Genomic DNA, 23,077 nt, shown 5'->3' on the forward strand with positions numbered 1-23,077 from the left:
GGAATGCCCCCAGGGCCTGTATCATTTCATAATGTGGGGAGTTCCTGCAGGGTTAATTCTTGCAGAGGTCTGCGTGTTTGTAATGTTGTCACATTTGGCAGTGCATCTTTCTTTACAGCTTTCAAATAGCTCACACACAGTAAGCTCACCCGTGTTACCTGCATAGCTGCGAACATCCTATATGGCAAGCACACTCATACAACCCCGCTCGGCCCCATGCCTGAGCATTTTTCTGTCTTGAGGAGGCGTGGTCATCACCCAGTTCTGTAGCCCTGGGCCAGTTTTGCCTGCTCTGAGCTGTACATGATTGCAAATGTATCGTTGGAATAATGTCTGTGTAGTTTTCCTGCTCCCCTCCCCGCCAGCATGTTTGGAACGGGTGGCCCCTGGGCTCTGTGTAACGTCTGCTTGGAATCTTGGCTCTGGAACTCTGTAGTTCTGGCATCTAAGGTTCTTGGCACCACAGATTCTGAAACTCCACTGCATCACCAAGCCCTCCCAGGGTGCGGTGCAGGCGAGTCTGGCAGTGCCCTGACGTGGTCTGATGCTGGAATAGGGGCGACGGGCCGAGTGCCAGCACTTCTGGCTCGTGTTGAGAGTGGGGAGCAGGATGCTCACTTTGGCAGCACATATACTAAAATTGGGACAACACAGAGTGGGGTGCAGAAAGGTGCGTTCTGTGAATTGTGTCAGAATAGGAAGGGGCTCCTGATTGGTTCAAATGTCCTCCATTTGCTTCCTCTTCAGCCAAATCATTTCTTGTGTGGTTCCAGGTCTGATTTTCTTCAGGTGTAATCTCCCCAGAGGGTGCTGGGAGAAGGGCAGGGGAGAAGGGGACTGTGTCCAGTTGTTGTAGAGAGGGGTCTCACTCTCCTCTTCTTATTCTGATCCAGTCCCTGCCGCTGCTGGTCCCTGAGACTTGGCCAGTCCTCTCCTTCCTCTGGCCTCAGGTTTCCCTGGATGCAGAAAGAGGGTTGGGCAGGCTGGCCCCAGAGGACGTTCTGTGGTCCCCTTGCTCTGTCTCCTCGCTGTCTGTTTCCAGAAGTATCAGACTCTCTGTGACTCAGTTTTTCTCTGTGAGCTCCTCCGTCATCTCAGATCTCTCCCTGTGTTGGCTCTGCCCACCCCACACCCCTACCCCCAGTCCCTGAATCCCAGCCTTCTGTCTCCCAGCAGAGTGTCTCTCTCTGCCTTTGTGATCCCCTGACAATGGGAGGTAAAAATAGCCCAGGGGCCGGTGCTGGTGGAGATAAAAGGGAATTTGCCTTTTGTGTCCTGTGGCCAGGCTTGGGGGGGCTGGGATACGTGGAGATTGCTGACATAGCTCTCCTCCGCTGACCTTGACAGCGGCAATAAAAAGGGTTGCACAGCTCCCTGCCCTCACCGTGGGGCTGAGGTGGGTGATCAGGGCTGGGATGGGGGCTGAAAGGAGGGCGAAGGGGTGGGCCGGTAGGTGAGGCTGTACAGGAGAAGATGCCGCAGAGTTTGAGGGAGTGCACGTGTTGGGGGTCACCAAGGGAGGCTGTGCTGGGGAGCCCCAGGGAGTCACCTGGGATCAGGCCTTATGGGTTGGAAGACCATGCCTCAGTTTGGAACCTCTGGTCATTTCGTTCCCTCATCACCACCGTCTTCCAGTGCCTGTTCCCTTGGACCACCTCGAACCTCTGAGATTTCCAGTTCTTCTTCCTCCGTCTCCCAGTGCCACCGCTATGATGGATGTGAGTGAACTTGGGGAGTCTGCCCGTTACCTCCGCCAGGAGACCGTGAAGGTGCATACCGTCCCATGGGATGGTAAGTGAAGGCAGAGGAGGAGGGTGCACAGCCAGAGGGACCCTGTGGACTGAGACCAGCAGTGGGGAGGAGGTGCTCAGAGCTGAAGGAGCACTCTGGTGACAGCGTTAGCTTGAGACCTTTCCTTCAGAGGCTGGGGTCTGGAGGCTAGAGTCCCAGATACACTGTGTACATGTGTGTGTATGTGTAAGGGAGCCTTAGTTTGTCCCTCTGTAGAATGGGCTAATACCAGCTGTCTCCTTGAATCGTCGTCTGGGACTCAGACGTGTGTCTCCGTGTGTCCATACAACCCATGCTGCAGTTATTTTTAGTGCTTTCTACGGAGCCAGAGCCAGTGTTTATTAGGGACAGGAATAAAGACAGTACTATTTATGACCTGGTTTGCTCATAGGACAATAATAACAATAGACACTGTGTATCGCCTGCTCTTCGTGTGCCAGGTCCAGAGCAGATGACTTTCCATGCATCATCTCGCCCACCTGGGGAGCGGAGGGCCAGAGCCAGCTTCCTGTCCGTGCAACCACTGCAGTTGCACAGGCGCCGCACTCGGAGAGGCCTTACAATCCAGTGCTCTGCTAGTGCTCTGCTGCGGCCATCTTAAGTGTTTTAACTGTAAACAAGGGGTCCCAATGATCATCTTTGCTCTTGGGCCTGCAAGTCACGTAGGTGGTCCTGAGACCAGTGCACTTGCCAAGTGGCAGAGCAGGGGCTAGAACTTGACGGTCTGTTGCCTAAGTCCCTGGGTTTTTGTTTCCTAATTTTCATTTATTTATTGAAAGGCAGAGAGAGGGAAAGAGAAAGAGAGAAAGATTGCCTCTCTGCGGGTTTACTCTCGCAGATTCCTGCAACAGCTAGGGCTAGGCCAAGCTGAAGCCAGGAGCCAGGAACTCAGTCCAGGTCTCCCATGTGGGTGGCAGGGACCCAACCACTTAAGCCATCAACTGCTGCCTCCCAGGGTGCGCACCGGAGGAAGCTGGAATAGAGAGCAGACTGCACCTGGAGCCCAGGTGCTCCAATCCTGGATGCGGTAGTCTTAAGCTTTAGCTTTCCTGCTCTACCAGACATCTTGCCCCAGGGGCGTGTTTTTAGCCACCACAAAATTTGGCCTCCCTGATGCTTTGAGGCCCGCTGGCCATGTGGAAAGAAGCAAAGGATAGAAGTAGGAGACTTGAGTTGGAGTCTTCAGTGAAACGGAGGATGTGGAACCCCAGAGCTCTGTGCTGGATATTAGGGGACCACAAGACAGTCCCGTGGCTTTTGACACACCCAGAAAAAAGGAGGGCTTTCCCTCAGGTTGCAGGGCAAATATGGCTGAAGCGGGGGTCTGAACCCAAGTGTACAACCCTGCCCGTTCTTCCCAGGGTGGAGGTGCTGTGTGTGTAGGGAGGCTCCGCCAGCTCTGCACTGCTAGGAGCCTGGCTTTGGAGGGTTCTTCACTGGGGCACGGCTCTACCAACACAGCTGGGGAGCTCCCGCCGGACCCCTGAAGGTACTTCAGCCTCTCTCAAAGTACCAGTGGATCCCTCTCTCCAACAGGGAAGAAACGAGTCTGGGTGCCTGATGAGCAGGACGCCTACGTGGAGGCCGAGGTCAAGTCGGAGGCAACTGGAGGCAGAGTCACCGTGGAGACCAGAGACCAGAAGGTTTAACTGCCCCTTCCTGAGACGAGCTCCTCTGTCCCCGGGGGCACAGCTGTGGGCCGGTGGAACCCGCACTGTGGATAAAGGGGTCTGGGGGTGGGAGGTAAGGTGACAACACCTTACACCAGGCCTCCCTGGCAGGTGCTGACAGTTCGCGAAACCGAAGTGCAGCCCATGAACCCACCCCGCTTCGACTTGCTCGAGGACATGGCCATGATGACCCACCTCAATGAGGCGGCTGTGCTGCACAACCTGCGCCAGCGTTATGCGCGCTGGATGATCTACGTGAGCCAAGGGCCGGGGGGCGGGGCCAGAGGGAAACCGGAAGGAGACGCCTCTGGGCTGTAGTCGCAGAACTGTAATGATAGAGGCAGGGGTCCAGGAACAGCCAAGGCCAGGAAGGGACTGGGGGTGTGAGGGTTGGAGAAGAGCCAGAGATAGGGCGGGGTGATGTCCCAGGCCCGTAGGGTCTGCCCCACGACCTGGGACTGCCTGGGACTGAAGGGGCGGGGCTTCAGTGGCAGAGGCGAGACTACCAGCTTGGCTGAGGCCTTGACCTGGGGGCAGGGCTAGCTGGAGCTTGAGGGAGGGCTAGGGGGCTGGAGGGGCGGAGCTACAGCAGCAGGGGCTGGGCTCGGGCTGGCACAAGGCCAGGGGGGCCTGCTAGGGGCCTCCTAGGGTGTGGCGAGACATATCAAATGGCTCCTTGAGGAACATCACAGCAGTTACTTTGTGAGGACTGAGGCCTGGGCGTGGGGACTTGGCGTTCCCCACCCACCAAAAGCCCTACCTCTCTCCTCAGACCTACTCAGGCCTCTTCTGTGTCACCATCAACCCCTACAAGTGGCTGCCGGTCTACACGGCCTCTGTGGTGGCCGCTTACAAGGGAAAGCGCCGCTCGGAGTCCCCGCCCCATATATATGCGGTGGCGGATAACGCCTACAACGACATGCTGCGCAGTAAGGGCCCCCCCAGGACCCCTGCCCCGGCTCCAGGGAGCCCCGTTAAGGACCCCCTTCCCTCCACTCCCACGGGCCTCCAGAGTTCTGAGTCCGGACCCTCCCACCTGGCCCTTTCCATTTCTGCCCCTGGGGTTGGGAGCATACCCAAGGTATTCACCGGCTGGCCCCTCACCTTGGCTGACTTCTCCATCCCCCTTCTCCCCCTTTCCTCCAGACCGAGAGAACCAGTCCATGCTGATCACGTGAGTGTGTTGGGGGCGGGGTTGGGTGGGCAATGCTGGCCATCAGGCAGGAAGGGGTTGGAGCCACGTGGTTTCTCCCGGTGGAATCCAAGTGCTGAGGGCGGGGCTTTTACCACCTGGAGCCAGCGTCGCAGCTGAAGCTCACTCCGGCCTGAGCATTTTCCCTGCCCGGTTCTGGGCAGATGCGTGCGGTGTGGGAGCCCAAGCACAGAGTGATCACCAGCCCGTGGCACCTCCCACCTTGATTCTGTGGGGGACGCACAGGTGGGAAGGTGGTAGAATTCTTACGTGCTCAGGCCACGTTCACAATATGGATGAGTGTGCAAGTGCACACACACAGCCTGATTGCTAAGAGCAAGGGTTTTGAAATGAACTAGGCCTGGGTTCAAGTTCTCAGATTGCAGCTTCCTGCTGTGTGTTCCTGGGCCTGTGAGCCTCACCGTGAAAGTGGGAACATTCCCCACCACCTTGCAGGGTTGTAAGGAGTCTGTGTACCGGGAGCACAGCAGGGACAGCCCAGAGCTTCTGAGCCTGTCTCCTTATCCATAAAACCGGCTTCTAACTCGTGGGGAGCCGGTGGGGGAGGGGTGCTTGGCCCACACCTGCCACTAGGCTAATGCCCGGTAACAGTGGCAGCGTGACTAGTGTCCTCATCGCCCAGGGCTGGTTTGCACACACCGCCTCTGAGGATGGGTCCATCCCTGGGGGTCCTGAGCCCCGGGGGGGGGGGGGCCTGCTCCAGGGATGGGGGGGTTGGGGGTTGGGGGAGGGTAGGAAGGCCAGATGGGCCTTGGTGACTGATGTTTGTGTCGTCCAAGCGGAGAGTCGGGGGCCGGTAAGACGGTTAACACCAAGCGGGTCATTCAGTACTTTGCCATCGTCGCTGCCCTGGGAGATGGGCCGGGCAAGAAGGCCGTAAGACTTGCCCACTGGGCACCGTTCCCCGCTGCTTTCTGCTGTTTTTCTTGTCTCTCCTCCCTTTTTTCTTTTTAAAAGTTTGACTCCCCAGAGTCCCCAGCCCTGCCTGAGCCCCCCACCCTGGTGGGAGGCTCTGGCCTGAGCAAGGCTTGACCAGCAAGGCCATGGCTACTGCTAGGCCAGGCACCCCATTTCCTGGCCCAGATCAGCCCCACACTGCTGTTCCTGAGCGTTTTGTATAGTTTTTCTCCTCCATGTGACCTTTGTATTTTGAAAGTTTCCCAGGGAGGCCACTTTTATCACAAATGTTTGTTTCCCCGGGTTTCCTGCACTGAAGACGGTGACCCGCTGTCAATGGAGGGCCCAGGCTTGTCCCCAGAGACCAGCCAGACCCAGGGCCTTCCACGTTCCCAGCAGCCAGGGTGGGGGACACCTCTGTGCTTTCTGCATCGTTCGGGGAAATTCTCTAAACATTGAGGACCAAGTTGCTTTTGTTTTGGGGGGTGCACTGGTCTCTTCCTAGCCTGAGGACCAGCTGTTCTGAGCTCCGAGCCGCCACTCCTCCCCCACCCACTCAGACTGGCTGCCTTTCCCTGCAGAAGCCCAGAGCCTCCATTCCTGGTCCAGTTGAGCCTTGCTTTATTCTGGGGCATTTTTTCTGTATTTCCCCCCCATCTTTTTTTTTTTTTTTTCCTTTTCCTTTTTCTCCCTTTGATTTTCTTGATTTTTGATTTTTGTTTCCGTTTTGGTTTTTTGTTGCGGTGATTGTTTTGTTTTTTGTTTTGTTTTTGCTGTTGACTTTTTGGGACTCTTTCCTCCCTCCCTTTCCTGCCCTGTTTTCCGGACCCTCCAAAGGTCCCTGGGGATGCTGCAGGGACAGGAAAAGATAGCGAGGAGAGGCCAGGGCTGGCAGGGACACAGTGGGGAGGCTGGGGACAGGGGACAGGGAACCACCTGGGCAGAAAGGAGCCTGACTACTGAGGCCAGGGGAGCCACTGGGGAAGAGGAGGCGGCGGCTGCCCACAGGTGCCGTGGCTGTGGGAATTTAAAAGCTCCCCTGCAGCCCCAGATTTAGCCAACGTGGCCGGGGGAGCCCTGCCCATGGGCACTGGACAGCAGTGTGTGGGGAGGGGCCCCTGCCATCCTTTTCCCAGCAATGCCTCTGGTGCATTTGCAAGTCTTGGGCTCCCTAGTGGTGAATGGATGAGTGGCCACAGGTCCCTGGCAGCACTGTCCCTGTCCCTGGGTCCCAGGGTCCCAGGTCCCTGCTTCCTGCTTCCTCCCTCCTCCCCTTCTTCCCAGGTTCCTGGCATCCAGGGTAGGAAAGCAAGGGAAGACAAGGACAAGGCTAGGAGGGGGCCAGGGAAGACCACTCAGTTCGATGAGTCCCTGTAGGTGAGACACAGGGGAGCTGTAGGCACCAGGAAGCCAGGCTTGGGCCTGCCCTGAGCAGATTACCTCCCTGCAGTGGGTCTTAGTTTCCTCATTTGCAAATTAGGGCTTAATAATATGCACATGGCAGGGCCATTTTTAGTAGCAGGTGTGCAAGGAGAAGTGTGTAAAGGGCTATCAGAGGGGAGATTAGGGTAGGAAGGGTCAAAGCAGGAAGAGGTCTCTTCCAGGCTCAGAGCATCAAGGAGGCCTTCCTGGAGGAGGAGGCACTTGAGCTGGGCTCTGAAGGGGAGTGGATTTTAGGAGGTCCCTGGGGCCTGGGGCAGAGCCACTGCATGGAGTGCAGAAAGTGAAGGGATACCAAGGGGGCCAGAAACTGAGTTGGGGGAAGAGGGGGCTGTGAGTGGGAGACCCCAGACACAGCTGCCTGTCTCCAGATGTGGGCTGGAGCGGTTTTTGCGCCCACATCTGGCACTTCTCCTTTGAACACCCCAAGGAGGGCTGGGCTGGGAAGAGGGTGGGGGGCTGCACTCTGGGGTGACTAACACCCACTGCACTGCTAACCACTGCCCCCTCCTGGTGAGACCTCGCACCCTCTAATGGTGTCCTCCTTGCCCCCAGCAATTTCTGGCAACAAAGACTGGGGTAAGTGTGGGGCCAGTGTGAGCGGGGCAGGCACCAAGCAGGAGGTCCCGGGGACGCCCCTTCCCTGCGGGCTGCCCCGGCCCCCAGGCTGACGGGCCGCTTACCCCCGGCCAGGGCACCCTGGAGGACCAGATCATCGAGGCCAACCCTGCCATGGAGGCTTTCGGCAACGCCAAGACCTTGAGGAACGATAACTCCTCCCGCTTTGTGAGTGGCTGCGCTGGGGGCCGGGGCCGGGGCCGGGCCGGGGCCGGGCCGGGCCAGGCCAGCTGAGCCCTAGCTGAGCGCAGCTCCTCCACCCACAGGGCAAGTTCATCCGCATTCACTTTGGTCCGTCTGGGAAGCTGGCATCGGCGGACATTGACAGCTGTGAGTCTGGGAGGAGGTTGGGGAAGGAGGGCCAGGGAGGCCCCGAGTCTTTCCGCTCGGATTCAGCACCTGCAGTGGTGTCCTTTGGACCCTGCCTGCCCTGGGCCCTCCTCTCCACCCCCTGGCCTGGGCCCCGCCTGGGCCAGGTCAGCCTGGCCGAGTGTCCCACCAGCTGCTTCTCTACGTGGAGCGAGTTTTTCTAATACTGAGCTGACCATGCCCTGTCCCTGCTTAGAAACTTCTAGATCCTGCCACCTGAACAGAGACCCAATCCTGGTGTGGCCTGTCAGGCTCTTGTGGTTGTGCCCGCCTCCACACCAGTCTTTCTCTAACCTGGCCCAGGCCCCTCGCCTCAGCCTCCTGCCCTGCCCCCAGTCCTCCAGGCCCTCTGTCACCACCCTGGGGCACATGGAGGGGCTGTTGAGCCAAGGGCTCCCCACCTTGGGACTCCAGGTCAAGTCTTGCACACAAACACAGGCACTTGATGGGGGCAGGGCTGCACCGGCTGGAGATGAGGTGCAGACAGAAACACAGGCACTTGATGGGGGCGGGGCTGCACAGGCCAGAGATGAGGTGCAGACAGACGCCTGTGCTTGGATGCAGTGCCCTACACAGGCCCAGCCCTGGCCCCTAGCTGGGGTGTCCACTGTGTAGACTTCCCCTCTTCTCCCCAGATCTCCTGGAGAAGTCACGGGTCATCTTCCAGCTACCCGGCGAGCGTGGCTACCACGTCTACTACCAGATCCTCTCGGGGAAGAAGCCGGAGCTACAGGGTGAGGGCCGGGGACAGTGGCTGGGAGTCAGAGCCCAAAAGGGCTACCTGGAGATTTCTGGCCCCCATCAGGCCAGGCCCTGAGGTGGCTGCTCCCTCTGGGGTCTGTGCCGTCCCTTCCCCCCTAGGGACTCGGAGCCCACTCTGAAGCCCTACCCCGGGCCGGGACTCTGGCCATGGTAGAGCACAGGCCTCTTGGCTTCATTGCCTCCTGCCTTCCTGAGCCACGACAGCCCCACTCCTAGCACCGGTGGGGCCCCAGTCACCACCGAGGCCCCACTGTCTTCCCTCTGGTCTTCCCGGTCCCCAGAATGGGGTCTGGCCAGAGGGGTGGCCGTGAGCAGTGGTCTGGGAACAGAGTGTGACGTGGAGACCGGGGCTCATTTCCCATAAAGCCACAAAGAAAGTCAAGCCATGAACATGGGGCAGGAACAAGAAACTCCAGAGGAGCCTGGAGAGGGCCCTAGGCTGGCCCTGGGCCTGGTCTCACTCTGCTGGGAGGGGTAGGGAGGACAGCTGGTGACCTGCCCTGAGCCGTGTCCCGCTGCCCGTGCCCGCAGACGTGCTGCTCCTGTCAATGAACCCCTACGACTACCACTTCTGCAGCCAGGGCGTCATTACCGTGGATAACATGGACGACGGGGAGGAGCTCATCGCCACGGACGTAGGGAGGGGCGGGGTGGGGGTGTGGCCTGGGCGGTGTGACGGACAGCCCTGTCCGTGGGGCTGCAGCCTGCAGGAACCGAGACTTCTCTGAACCCTCTGTCCCCTGCCCCACAGCATGCCATGGACATCCTGGGCTTCAGCGTGGATGAGAAATGCGCCTGCTATAAGATTGTGGGCGCCCTCCTGCACTTCGGCAACATGAAGTTCAAGCAGAAGCAGCGGGAAGAGCAAGCTGAGGCTGATGGCACTGAGAGTGAGCGAACCTGACCTTGACCTGATTTCAGTGTCCTGTCCAGGATCAGTAACCGTAACTCTTGTCCACGACATCTGACCTCGTCCTTACCTGATTCCTCAACTCCTACCCTCATGGACCTTGGCATTTGCTGGCTTTGAACTTGATTCTCAGCCTTCCTCTCCCAGTCCCAGGCTAAGGCAGCAGGGCACCCCTCCCCGGCAGATTCCTGTACCTGCATCATTGTCTTCCTCTTCTCATTAACCCCCCTCCCCGTGTGTCCCCCCAGGTGCTGACAAGGCTGCCTACTTGATGGGGGTCAGCAGTGGGGACCTCCTCAAAGGCCTTCTGCACCCAAGGGTGCGTGTGGGGAATGAGTACGTGACCAAGGGCCAGAGTGTGGAGCAGGTGAGCTGCGTGCAGGCTGAGGTCCTCCTGGGGACAGCAGGGGCAGGGGCCCTTCCTGGCCAGGTCCCAGCCCAGCCTCCCCACGCTTCCAGGTGGTGTTTGCTGTGGGGGCTCTGGCCAAGGCTACCTACGACCGGCTCTTCCGGTGGCTGGTGTCTCGGATCAACCAGACGCTGGACACAAAGCTGCCCCGGCAGTTCTTCATTGGGGTCCTGGACATTGCTGGTTTTGAGATCTTCGAGGTGCGAGCAGGCCACGGGCGGGTAGGGGCGGAGACGAACTTGTGCGCATCCCTGCTCCTCTGAGGGCCTCCCTTGTCCCGCCTGCGAGGAGCCTGCTGAGCCCGGCGCCTCCCTCTTGTAGTTCAACAGCTTCGAGCAGCTGTGCATCAACTTCACCAACGAGAAGCTGCAGCAGTTCTTCAACCAGCACATGTTCGTGCTGGAGCAGGAGGAGTACAAGCGGGAGGGCATCGACTGGGTCTTCATCGACTTTGGCCTCGACCTACAGCCCTGCATCGACCTTATCGAGAAGGTGGGGTCGGGCTGAGGTTGCCACGAGGAGGGGAGGGTGGCGGGTGCCGTGAGTGAGCAGGAACCACCCCGTGCTTGGAGGTGAGCAAGCCTGGTTAGTGTGCATGTGTGTGCTTGTGCGCCGAGGTCAGTGTGTGGATTGTGAGCGCTTGTGACTGCGTGCGTGTGAATAAACGTGCTGGACTAAGTGTGAATGAGTGTTGGTGAGTGCACAGTGTGTGCATCCCGGGCTGCTGACGGCAGCCGCTCCTGGCGTGCCTGGCTTTGCTGTTCACAAGGCTCCCCGGCGGCCACAGCCACGCTCCATCCTCAGAACTGGCCTGCGGGCCGTCAGGGTGTGTGTCCTTGTTGGATTGTGAAACATGACACACGTGTAGCTGCCCATTGTGCAAAGGGAGGAAAGAAAAATCTGAAAATTGGGAAATAGAAAAAGCGTTTCCCCCAATCCTGCCACAGGCTGTGGCCCCGGAGCTCATTTCCTCTAAACCCCATGTCCTGGGCACCCCCTTTCTTTCCTGAACGTAGCCCCCCTCACGTCCTGCTGTTCCTCTGGAAACGCGTTTGGAGGAAAGAGCGCTGCATGCAGCAGATGACACATGAGGCACTCCTGTGATCCCCTGCTGTTGGGCCCTTAGGTTCGCGGGCCGGTGTTTAGCTGTTACAAGATGGCGGCACTGGCCATACTCATTCCCCGGTTTTGCAGGTCAGGAAATTGAGGCTTAGTGAGGTCTGAGGGTCCCCCAGCCAGCAAGTGAAGAAGCTGAAATGTGAACCTGGGGCTTTTGCATTTTTTTTTTCTTTAAATTTTACTCTGTGTGTATGTGTGTGTGTGTATACATGTAGGTGTGCCATGAGTGTCAGAGGTGCGAGTAGATCCAGAGATGGCGGTTTGGGCTTGCACACTTCTCATCAGCAGAGGACAACACGGTGCTACAGATTGTGTAGGAGGGGTCAGGCGCCAAGACAGACTTTTTTCTCTCTTAGAAGATGGGGCTTGGGGCTGGCGCTGTGGTGTAGCGGGTAAAGCTGCTGCCTGTCGCATGGGAGTTCCACATGGGCACTGGTTCAAGTCCTGGCTGCTTCACTTCTGATCCAACTCCCTGCTAATGGCCTGGAAAAGCAACTGAAAATGGCCTAAGTGCTTGGGCCACAGCACTTGTGTGGGAGACCCAACAGAAGCTCCTGGCTTCAGCCTAACCCAGCCCCAGCTGTTGTGGCCATTTGGGGAGTGAAGTAGCAGATGGAAGATCCCTCTCTCTCTGCCTCTCAAATAAAGAAAAATAATCTTTTTAAAACAAAGATGGGGCTCATGGAGTGCGGGTGTTCCTGACACCCTGGGGAGACCGGGGCCTGGACTGACTCCCAGAGGGAGGGGGGGGGCGTGGGGCCGCTGGGTCAGTGTCCTCGTGCGTGTTCCCTGTCAACAGCCACTGGGCATCCTGTCCATCCTGGAGGAGGAGTGCATGTTCCCCAAGGCCTCAGACGCAAGCTTCCGGGCCAAACTTTACGACAACCACGCGGGGAAGTCGCCCAATTTCCAGCAGCCTCGGCCTGACAAGAAGCGCAAGTACCAGGCCCACTTCGAGGTGGTCCACTACGCGGGCGTGGTAGGTGACCCTGGAACCCCAGCCCCGCCAGGCCCTGCCTTCCACTGCCCCACTGCTCAGCCCTGGTCTTGTCTGCCAGGTACCTTACAGCATTGTGGGCTGGCTGGAGAAAAACAAGGACCCCCTGAATGAGACAGTGGTCCCCATCTTCCAGAAGTCCCAGAACAAGCTCCTGGCTGCTCTCTACGAGAACTACACAGGCTCCTGCTCCAGTGAGCACATGGGACAGGCATGCCACTGCACGGGGGCTCACGGGGTGGCATGCCCGGGGGTGACTGACCCATGCCTCTCCTAGCTGAGCCCCCCAAGTCTGGGGTGAAAGAGAAGCGCAAGAAGGCAGCGTCATTCCAGACGGTGTCCCAGCTGCACAAGGTGAGGCCCGGTGCGGGCCCTGCACAGGCCTTCACCCTCGCCAGCCTCCCACCCTTCCCCTCTCTCCTTGGCCTGTCCCCTGCGCCCTGGGCGGGCGGCCGTTAAGACTTGCAGTGATGTTTAATTCCTCTCCACGTGAACATCACCGCAAGTCTGTGCTGCTTCCCGTCCCCACGCCGCCTGGCAGAGTGTGGGCCACCGGCAGGGCTGGGGTCCTCTGGGGAGGGCAGACCTCGGTGGTGGTGGTGGGAGTGGGCACAGGGTCCCGGGGCACCAGAGTGGGCACCGTTCAGATGGGAGCACGGGGCGCACCCAGGCGCCTCTCTCTGGTCCTTACGTCCTGCCCACTGCGGCGTCCAATCCTGGTTCTCTGCTCCCCACTCTCCCTGCTCCCCACTCTCCCCGCTCCCAGGAGAACCTCAACAAGCTGATGACCAACCTGCGGGCCACACAGCCCCACTTCGTTCGTTGCATTGTCCCCAATGAGAACAAGACCCCAGGTAGTACCTGCAGGGCCGGGGTACACAAAAGGAAATGTGGTGTGTGTGTGGGAGGGGATGACAGGGCAGGGGCCAGGAAGCTGGGGATCGCACAGCCTCAAAGCCAGCCCTGGGTCTTGACCTCTGACCTTTTCCTTTAACCCTACCACATCCAGGGGTCATGGATGCCTTCCTGGTGTTGCACCAGCTGCGCTGTAATGGGGTCCTGGAGGGGATCCGGATCTGCCGCCAAGGATTCCCCAACAGGCTACTCTACGCCGACTTCCGACAGCGGTAGGTGGCTCCCTGCCCCGCCTACGCCACCTCCCCCTGCCCTCTCTGCAGGTGGAGCTGCAGCCTGAGGGTCCCCCTATGGGCAGACATAGGCTCCAGTCTCCGGAAGCAGAGGACAGGGAGAGGCTGGGCAGGCATCCCAGGGAGAGATGGGGGAGGCACCAAGCTGGGAGGGTACCTGGGGGGAGCCGTGAGCAGGCTTGAGGTCAGGATGGGATGTAGAGCAACAGGCCTGGCCAATGGCTTGGACAGAGAAGGAGAAGAAACCAGAGTGACTCCCAGCCTTGGGGCCTGAGCAGCTGGAGAGGAGGGGGTGGTAGATCCCCTGAGATACAAGGATGGGGCTTTGTGATTGGGTGCAGCATGAGGGGACGGGCGTTCGAGTTCTGCTCTGTGCACAGCAAGTCTGGGCTGTCTGCAGTGGCTGCTCTCCGAGGAGACTGGGTTTGTTAGCCTGGAGCTCCGGGCTGCAGGCAGAGCCATGCAGGACCTGGAGCCGCCAGTGCTACCTGCTGCCCACTCCGCCCTCAGTGGCAGTGTACTGTCAGGTGCCCGGCGTCCGTAGCTGCTTCCCCCTCCAGAAGTGAGAGCGGAAGTTACAGCAGCCTTCGTGACCAGATGGCCACCTCCCAGGTCACACGTGGGGCTGCGCGCGCGTGGTGCTGAACAGAGTGCCTCGGAGGGCGGGCCCTGTCAACAGGCGTGAATTTGTGTCGGCGCCCTTTATGACCATGCGGCATCCCCTGCTCTACTACGCTGCGTGCTCTCCCTGCGAGCTACCTGACGTGCCCGCTAGTTTTGGGGACTTGGCCTTTGCGACGTGGCCAGCTCACCGGGCCCCCACAGTCCTGTGCACGCGCGTGCCCACTGCAGAGGTGGGCGTGTTGGGAAGCCGTGCTCTTTGGGGTTAAAATCCTCTCAAGATGTTTCTTCCGTTGGTGGGTTAGACAGCAGGTCACCTTCTTTATGTTTTTTTTTTTTTTTCCTGTTAAATGACAAAAGCAGCACATCCCTTTTATAAAAACTCCAAGCTCTTTTGAAGCAAACTGAATGTGGTTATCTGCCCGCAAGGGCTCTGAGCATAGGATGCCCAGTCCCCCAGCGTCCAGTGCTTCCCTCAGCCCCAGCGACCCAGCGGCCTCCTCAGTGGCCTGTGCCCCCCGCCCTCCAGGTACCGCATCCTGAACCCCAGTGCCATCCCAGATGACACCTTCGTGGACAGCAGGAAGGCCACTGAGAAGCTGCTGGGCTCTCTGGACATCGACCACACACAGTACCAGTTTGGCCACACCAAGGTCGGGGTGCCCTGGAGTTAGGGCCGCCTGCAGCTGTAGGTGGTTGCACCAGCCAGGGGTCACACCTGGCTTCCCCCGTTCTGTCCCCAGGTGTTCTTCAAGGCTGGGCTTCTGGGCGTCCTGGAGGAGCTCCGTGACCAGCGTCTGGCCAAGGTGTTGACGCTGCTGCAAGCACGCAGCCGGGGCCGCCTCATGCGCCTGGAGTACCAGCGCCTGCTGGGCGGCAGGTGGGTGTGGGAGGGGATGGGAGGAGCGAGGCGGGGGTGCAGCCACCTTCTTCAGCTCATGGACCCACAGGCTCTGTCTTAGTCTGGTTTCTGTTGTTGTAAGAGAATACTCGAGACTGGGTAACTGATAGATGATCCAGGCCCATGCGAGCCCGGCCCGGCATCTGCTGGCATCCAGGGAGGGCATGGGAGGGCAGCCCACGGCCAGACACACTCGCGTGAGGTGCTGCTTTCCTAACAAAGCCATTGCCTTGCTAACCCCCTGCCCGTTAACCCGGCTGTGGATGAACCTGTTCCCCAGGGCAGAGCCCTCTTGACCCAGTCAGCTGGCAGAGGTCCTCCTGTCGTACCGTTAACCCATGACTTCGGGGATTCAGTTGCCAACCCACGAAATCTAAGGGACATGCTGGAACCACGGCCCTCTCCACTCCCTGTCCTGCTGCCTGTGGTCAGACCTGTGCCCTCCAGACCCGGCCTCTCCACTCCAGGCAGGCTGACTTGGTGGCTGGGAGCCGGTCACTGCATCGGTGTTTGCCAAGACCCTCGAGGCCAAGCCTCGGGCCAGATGCTGTTTTCACCTGCGTGGTGAAGCACAGGGCGGCTCTAAGAGGCAGGTGCTGTGCTCGCCTCTGTTCAGCTGTTGCGTCCAGGGACAGCTGGGCTGTACCTACTGTGATCCCACAGCTGGGGGACTTGACCACCCAGCCCCTGCCCTGGAGGCAGACCTGTGGGCCCCTCCCCAGCCTCACGTCCACAGCAGAGGCATCGGGACCTGCTAGGGCTGTCAGGAAGGGCGAATGGGCTGGCACAGGCCATGTGCCAGTGGGAGGCCCTGCCCCAAGTAGCTGCTCAGGGGGCGGCCATGGAATGGAGCCTGCTTCCCGAGCCAGGGCTGTGCCTCCGCAGGGATGCCCTGTTCACCATCCAGTGGAACATCCGAGCTTTCAATGCCGTCAAGAACTGGTCATGGATGAAGCTCTTTTTCAAGATGAAGCCGTTGCTGCGCTCGGCACAGGCCGAGGAGGAGCTGGCGGCCCTGCGGGCGGAGCTGCGGGGGCTGCGCGGGGCACTGGCCGCTGCTGAGGCCAAGCGGCAGGAGCTGGAGGAGACGCACGTCAGTGTCATGCAGGAGAAGAACGACCTGGCCCTGCAGCTGCAGGCGGTGAGTTGGGGGCGCGGAGCGAGGGGTTTCCCTTGGTGACCTGGTGCCCCGATGCACTGCCAGGGCGGCCCAGGGGGCTCTGGTGCTCAGGCCTAGGCTGGACCTTTCTGCTTCCTGCTCCCGGGTGCCACGAGACAAGGTCTGCCATGGTCCCCACGTGCCCTCCGTGTTGCACCCCAGTGCCCCCAGAGAAGCTGAAGTCCCCCGCCCTCCCCACCTTGCTGCCCCCCCACCCCGTGGTTCAGGGCCGTGGGAACTGGGTGGCAGGACGTGGACTCCTAACCCCAAGGGCAGACTCAGGGTCTCCCCAAGGTGATTTCCCTCCTTCAGCACCCAGCTCCAGGGAGGCAGCAGAGGGACCTTGGTGTAAGGCAGCGGCAGCCCTGGAGCTGCAAACCTTGCTGCCCAGGACAGGGGATGGTGGTGCAGCCACGCAGTGAGAAAATGTGGGGAACGAGCACCCGGGCCCTCCACAGCTGGCCTCGGGAGCCCCTCCATGGCCGTGCAGGCCCCGCACACCCACTGCTGCCCGCTTCAGCCCAATAGAGGGGAGCAGGCCGGGGGCTTTCCCCCCAGATCCTTGCCTGGGCCTCAGGCTGGGAGGCCCTGGCCTGTCTCATGTTCCCCTCTTGATGGTGCCACTTCTGCCCCGGGCATCCCTCTCCTGCAGCCTCCCCCGCCCACACCCACCGAGCCAGCACGATTCGGCCTGGTGGTCCTCAGCTGGCTTCCCTTGCCCTGCGGTGTCCCCTGCAGGAGCAGGACAACCTGGCGGATGCGGAGGAGCGCTGCCACCTGCTGATCAAGTCCAAGGTGCAGCTCGAGGCCAAGGTGAAGGAGCTGAGCGAGCGGCTGGAGGACGAGGAGGAGGTGAACGCAGAGCTGGCCGCCCGCCGGCGCAAGCTGGAAGACGAGTGCACGGAGCTCAAGAAGGACATCGACGACCTGGAGCTGACGCTGGCCAAGGCCGAGAAGGAGAAGCAAGCCACGGAGAACAAGGTGTGGCTGGTCACTGCCTTGCAGGGCCTCAGATGGGTTAGCAGTGCCTGTGGGGCGGCGGGGGCTATGCGGACAGGTCTCTGCTGACAGCCACGGGGCCGTGTATGCAGCAGGAGCTCAGGAAACGCTAGCAAGCATCATCCATCCTGAACCACGGGCCCCTCGGGGGCGGAAACTCTGGCAGTGTGTGCCCTGGGTGCCTCCGTCCCCGAGCCCTCCCTGGCCGCTGGTTTGTGGCCTCAGAGTACCAACTGCATCATGCAGGCATTCAAGTGAGGTGGGGGCCCCAAGCTGCTAGTTCAGGCTCCCAGAGGTAGCCCCTAGGAAACCAGCCATCTTGGAAGCCTGCTGATGCCACAGTCGCTGGCACCAGTGACCTCTGCCGCTGGCCCGGGTGCTGGGAGCCCTCTCTCAGTGAGCCCTCGACACAGCCTGAGGGGGAGGCTGTTGCCCCTTCAGGGAGTAGGAGTCAGAGGCGGGGAGTGAAGTGACTTGCCCCAGCCCCAGAGCTGGCCTGGTGGCTGCTCTGGCCAGGGTGCAGGAGGTGGGTCCCACAGTGAACCTGGCCCTGGCGTAGGTGAAGAACCTGACGGAGGAGATGGCCACGCTGGATGAGTCGGTGGCCCGGCTGACCAAGGAGAAGAAGGCGCTGCAGGAGGCGCACCAGCAGGCCCTGGGGGACCTGCAGGCCGAGGAGGACCGCGTGAGCGTGCTGGCCAAGGCCAAGCTGCGGCTGGAGCAGCAGGTGGAGGACGTGAGTCGGGGCCGCAGCTGGGGCGGCTGCGGGCTGGGCGCTGGCTGCCCTGCGACGCTGAGGCCCACCTGGCTCCGCAGCTGGAGTGCTCCCTGGAGCAGGAAAAGAAGTTGCGTTTAGACACGGAGCGGGCCAAGCGCAAGCTGGAGGGCGACCTGAAGCTCACGCAGGAGTCTGTGACGGACGCTGCCCAGGACAAACAGCAGCTGGAGGAGAAGCTTAAGAAGTGAGGGGGGCGAGGTGGGGGGCGGAGGGCGTGGCGGATGGGACCTCCCTGCGGCTCCCTTGGCTCTGCAGAGGCTGGGGGTAGGGTCGAGAGGTGGGGTCCTGCCCTCCCTTGCCAGGGCTGAAGGTAGGTGGTAGGGCCCAGAACAGCAGGCGTGGGAGGGGGTGCCGGGGGCACCTGGGGGTTCCCACGGCTGCAGCAGGCGCCACCCACTTTGCGCTCCCAGGAAGGACTCAGAGCTGAGCCAGCTGAACCTGCGGGTGGAAGATGAGCAGCTCCTGGGCGCCCAGCTGCAGAAGAAGATCAAGGAGCTGCAGGTGTGTAGGGGTCTGGTGGGAGGCTGGGGGTAGCAGCCGCAGTGGCCACCGCCACCCTCGTGTCCCGGCTTGCCCCAGGCACGTGCCGAGGAGCTGGAAGAGGAGCTGGAGGCTGAGCGGGCGGCCCGGGCCCGTGTGGAGAAGCAGCGGGCCGAGGCGGCCCGGGAGCTGGAGGAGCTGAGCGAGCGGCTGGAGGAGGCAGGAGGCGCGTCGGCTGGACAGCGCGAGGGCTGCCGCAGGCGCGAGGCGGAGCTGGGGCGGCTGCGGCGGGAGCTGGAGGAGGCGGCGCTGCGGCACGAGGCCACGGTGGCCGCCCTGCGCCGCAAGCAGGCTGACAGCGCGGCCGAGCTGGGGGAGCAGGTGGACAGTTTGCAGCGGGTGCGGCAGAAGCTGGAGAAGGAGAAGAGCGAGCTGCGCATGGAGGTGGACGATCTGGGGGCCAGTGTGGAGACGCTGGCCCGAGGCAAGGTCTCTGCCGTCTGCCTCGGCCTGACATGTGACCCCTGCCTTAGCCAGTTCTGATCCCAGCAGCTGAGCTCCCTCTTGGACCCGTCACCCCATGCCAGCACTGACCTCCCTCTAGACCTGACCCTGGACCCGCCTGCTCCCTCCCCATTAGCCTGGCATCTCACCGCCAGCTCCCTCCCAGTTCTGCCCTCAACCCCTAACTCCTGGCCCTGTTCCCTGCTCATTGTTGACCCAGTTGGCAATTCCAACCTCAGACCTTTCACCCAACAGCTGTGATACTGGCTGGCCTGGGAGTCCTGGACTGACCGAATATTGTCCTGCCTGGCCTTTCCTGAACCCAAGACCTAACCTTAGCTGCTGACCTTTGTGCCTTCTAGTCCTGGCAGGTGACCTCGCACCACTGTCCCCAGCTGACGCCACATCTAGTAACCTAACGCTTACCTGCGCCACTGGCCTTGGGTTTGACTCCATCCTCCCATGTCTGATGCCTGCTTGTTAAGCCAGGAGACCAGCAGCAGAATCCCTGACCCTGAACTTGATGCTTTGACCTCCCTGTGGTTCTGGGAGCACATATGGCTTTCTAGCTCCCGCTCCTAGATCCTGCCCTCTGTGGCACAGCCTTTCCTGATGACTGACTCTGGATCCCAGGCCAGTGCAGAGAAGCTGTGCCGGACCTACGAGGATCAGCTGAGCGAGGCCAAGATCAAGGTGGAGGAGCTGCAGCGGCAGCTGGCAGATGCCAGCACCCAGCGTGGGCGGCTGCAGACCGAGAATGGTGAGGTTGGGGTTTCAGGGGGCCGCGCTGGGCAGGGCCCTGGTGTAGCCCCTTGCCCAGCTGACCTGCCCGCTCTGCAGGGGAGCTGAGCCGCCTACTGGAGGAGAAGGAGGCCCTGGTCAGCCAGCTGAGCCGTGGCAAGGCCTCTGCTGCCCAGAGCCTGGAGGAGCTGCGGCGGCAGCTGGAGGAGGAGAGCAAGGTGGGCCAGCGGCGGCGGCCGTGGAGTGTCGGGGGCGCTGGTGCCGCCGGCCTGGACCGCTGCTGAGGCCACCGGTGTCCCTGCAGGCCAAGAGTGCGCTGGCTCATGCCGTGCAGGCTTTGCGGCATGACTGTGACCTCCTGCGGGAGCAGCACGAGGAGGAGGCCGAGGCCCAGGCCGAGCTGCAGCGGCTGCTGTCTAAGGCCAATGCCGAGGTGGCCCAGTGGAGGAGCAAGTATGAAGCGGATGCCATCCAGAGGACTGAGGAACTGGAAGAGGCCAAGTGAGTGCCTGGGGAGGATGGCCACGCGGAGATGCCCCTCTGCCAGCCTCCCTCCCCGGTCTCCACCGCGCATGTTCCCACGGCCTAGGAAGAAGCTGGCCCTGCGGCTGCAGGAGGCAGAGGAGGGCGTGGAGGCTGCGAACGCCAAGTGCTCGTCCCTGGAGAAGGCCAAGCTGCGGCTGCAGACCGAGTCGGAGGACGTGACCCTGGAGTTGGAGCGGGCCACCTCGGCCGCCGCCGCCTTGGACAAGAAGCAGCGGCACCTGGAGCGGGCACTGGAGGAGCGGCGGCGGCAGGAGGAGGAGACGCAGCGGGAGCTGGAGGCGGCGCAGAGGGAGGCCCGCAGCCTGGGCACCGAGCTCTTCCGGCTGCGGCACAGCCACGAGGAGGCGCTCGAGGCCCTGGAGACGCTCAAGCGGGAGAATAAGAACCTGCAGGGTACGACCCGGGGCTGGGAGCACTTCGGGGTCACACGGGCACGGGACCTGGGAGGAGGCTGCTCAGAGCCCTGTCCCCGCTGCAGAGGAGATCAGCGACCTCACAGACCAGGTCAGCCTCAGTGGGAAGAGCATCCAGGAACTGGAGAAAGCCAAGAAAGCGCTAGAAGGGGAGAAGAGCGAGCTCCAGGCCGCCCTGGAAGAGGCGGAGGTCAGGGGCTGGCCACAGGGTGGGTGGGTGCTGACCGCTTCCCTGGCTTCCCTGCCCTGAGCCCACACCCCCTGTGTCCCCAGGGGGCTCTGGAGCTGGAGGAGACCAAGACTCTGCGGATCCAACTGGAGCTGTCCCAGGTCAAGGCGGAAGTGGACCGGAAGCTGGCGGAGAAAGATGAGGAGTGCACTAACCTGAGGTATGTCCACCCCGCCTCCCCCAGCCTCCCGAGGTGAGGGACAGGAAGGAAGCATGGCTGGCACAGACATCTCGTCCGCCTCGCAACACGGCCTGCTCAGGTCAGGGCTATCCCTTCTGAACATGAACCCGAGAGGCCGCAGGACTTGCCCGAGGTCACACAGGCTGAGCCAGTTCAGTGCGCGTCTGCCTGCCTCGAGAATCCTCGCCTGTGCCCATGAACTTGCTCTGATGGGCAGCCACAAGGGACTTGAAGCCAGGGAGGGACTACTTGTTGGTTTCCATTTCCAGCAGGGCTGGTCCTGTGCCTGCTCCTGCGCTTCTTGCGGAACATTGTTCCCTGTCCTGCAGGCGCAACCACCAGCGGGCAGTGGAGTCCCTGCAGGCCTCCTTGGACGCAGAGACCCGGGCCCGCAACGAGGCGCTGCGCCTCAAGAAGAAGATGGAGGGTGACCTCAACGACCTGGAGCTGCAGCTGGGCCATGCCAACCGCCAGGCCACGGAGGCGCAAGCAGCCACGCGGCTGCTGCAGGCCCAGCTCAAGGAGGAGCAGGCGGGGCGCGATGAGGAGCAGCGGCTGGCGGCCGAGCTGCGGGAGCAGTCGCAGGCTCTGGAGCGCAGGGCTGCGCTGCTGGCTGCTGAGCTGGAAGAGCTGCGGGCTGCCCTGGAACAGGGCGAGCGCAGCCGGCGGCTGGCAGAGCAGGAGCTGCTGGAGGCCACGGAGCGCCTCAACCTGCTGCACTCGCAGGTAGAGATGGGGCTGGGCGGCTGGGCGAGGGAGGCCTGCGGGCCCCCGCTGATGCTCCCCCCGCCCCCCAGAACACCGGCCTCCTGGGCCAGAAGAAGAAGCTCGAGGCGGATCTGGCGCAGCTGAGCGGGGAGGTGGAAGAAGCTGCCCAGGAGCGGCGGGAGGCAGAGGAGAAGGCCAAAAAGGCCATCACTGACGTGAGGCTGGGAGCGGCCTGCCAGGGCCCAGGACCGAGCTCAGAGCCCCTGGGCTGGTCACTTTCCAACATGTCACCTCCACACCGCAGGCAGCCATGATGGCCGAAGAGCTGAAGAAGGAGCAGGACACGAGTGCCCACCTGGAGCGCATGAAGAAGACGCTGGAGCAGACGGTGCGGGAGCTGCAGGCTCGGCTGGAGGAGGCGGAGCAGGCCGCTCTCCGGGGCGGGAAGAAGCAGGTGCAGAAGCTGGAGGCCAAGGTGTGCGCCCCCTCTGGGCCTTCCACAGGCAAGCGGGTGGCCGGGGGCAGGCTCCAGCAGCAGGCCTAGCCCCCGGCTACCCCCAGGTACGGGAACTGGAGGCAGAGCTCGACGCAGAACAGAAGAAGCATGCTGAGGCCCTCAAGGGTGTGCGCAAGCACGAGCGCCGCGTCAAGGAACTTGCGTACCAGGTGGGCAGCAGCGTCTGCCTTGGGGGTGGCCCTAGACCTGGCCAGCACAGGCCAGCCCTGAGGCCCCTTTGCCTGCCTAGGCCGAGGAGGACAGGAAGAATCTGGCTCGCATGCAGGACCTGGTAGACAAGCTGCAGAGCAAGGTCAAGAGCTACAAGCGCCAGTGTGAGGAGGCAGTGAGTGCACTGAGACCCCAGACTGGTCAGCACAGCTGAGCTGACCCAACCCCAAGCGTGGCCCAGTGTGAGGCCAGGTGAGGCCGCAGCAGGCCCTTCTCCCAGTGGGAAGAAGTTCCCAACGGCTCCCAGAGGAGACCAGACCGGCTCGGTCTCTTGCAATGGCCCCTGCGTGCTTTCCACCTGCCAGGCCCAGGCTGGCACCAGACAGCTGCCGAAGGAGTCTCCTCTTCCTCGTTCCTGCCACGGGGCTGGGGAGGGCGTGGGCACCAGAGTGACCATCAGTTACCCTCTGGTGTGTCCCCAGGAGCAGCAGGCCAGCACCAACCTGGCCAAGTATCGCAAGGCCCAGCACGAGCTGGACGACGCAGAGGAACGGGCGGACATGGCAGAGACCCAGGCCAACAAGCTGCGGGCACGGAGCCGGGATGCGCTGGGGCCCAAGGTGAGCGGGGGCCCAGGCATGGCGGTGCCGGGGGGGGGGGGGTACCACTCCCTGAGCCCGCCCTCTCCCCTAGCACAAGGAGTGACGGCTGCTGCGATCCTGCCTCGCCTGCCCCGGCTCTGAGTAAACGCCTGCAGGTGCCCTTCTCATTCCGGGGTGGGGTGGGCGGGGGGAACACACCACCCAA

General features: G+C 61.7%; 1 protein-coding gene across 2 annotated transcripts; it reads left to right on the forward strand.

Annotated features, from left to right (window-relative positions):
- The first annotated feature begins 1,687 nt into the window (after positions 1-1,687).
- MYH7B (myosin heavy chain 7B) lies at positions 1,688-23,045 on the forward strand. Of its 2 annotated transcripts, XM_062204089.1 has the most exons (41): positions 1,688-1,791; positions 3,328-3,434; positions 3,573-3,716; positions 4,234-4,390; positions 4,608-4,635; positions 5,454-5,550; positions 7,567-7,590; positions 7,705-7,797; positions 7,896-7,959; positions 8,634-8,732; positions 9,292-9,395; positions 9,512-9,650; positions 9,919-10,037; positions 10,130-10,279; positions 10,401-10,571; positions 11,998-12,177; positions 12,257-12,389; positions 12,473-12,549; positions 12,962-13,049; positions 13,205-13,322; positions 14,494-14,617; positions 14,708-14,844; positions 15,751-16,006; positions 16,763-17,005; positions 17,583-17,759; positions 17,840-17,985; positions 18,212-18,302; positions 18,381-18,770; positions 19,419-19,545; positions 19,626-19,744; positions 19,831-20,027; positions 20,116-20,465; positions 20,551-20,675; positions 20,759-20,874; positions 21,225-21,621; positions 21,693-21,818; positions 21,908-22,078; positions 22,165-22,269; positions 22,350-22,445; positions 22,753-22,890; positions 22,964-23,045. In XM_062204089.1, the coding sequence occupies exons 1-41, from the start codon at positions 1,710-1,712 to the stop codon at positions 22,973-22,975; spliced, it is 5,817 nt and encodes a 1,938-aa protein (XP_062060073.1). In that variant the 5' UTR covers positions 1,688-1,709; the 3' UTR covers positions 22,976-23,045. The 2 variants fall into 2 exon arrangements, with proteins under 2 accessions (XP_062060073.1, XP_062060072.1); XM_062204088.1 differs by lacking the exons at positions 1,688-1,791; positions 3,328-3,434; positions 3,573-3,716; ... (2 more) ...; positions 5,454-5,550; positions 7,567-7,590 and having other exon boundaries at positions 7,739-7,797; positions 21,717-21,818.
- Positions 23,046-23,077: the final 32 nt, after the last annotated feature.

This window comes from Lepus europaeus, chromosome 10 (genome assembly GCF_033115175.1).
Source record: "Lepus europaeus isolate LE1 chromosome 10, mLepTim1.pri, whole genome shotgun sequence".
NCBI lineage: Eukaryota > Metazoa > Chordata > Mammalia > Lagomorpha > Leporidae > Lepus > Lepus europaeus.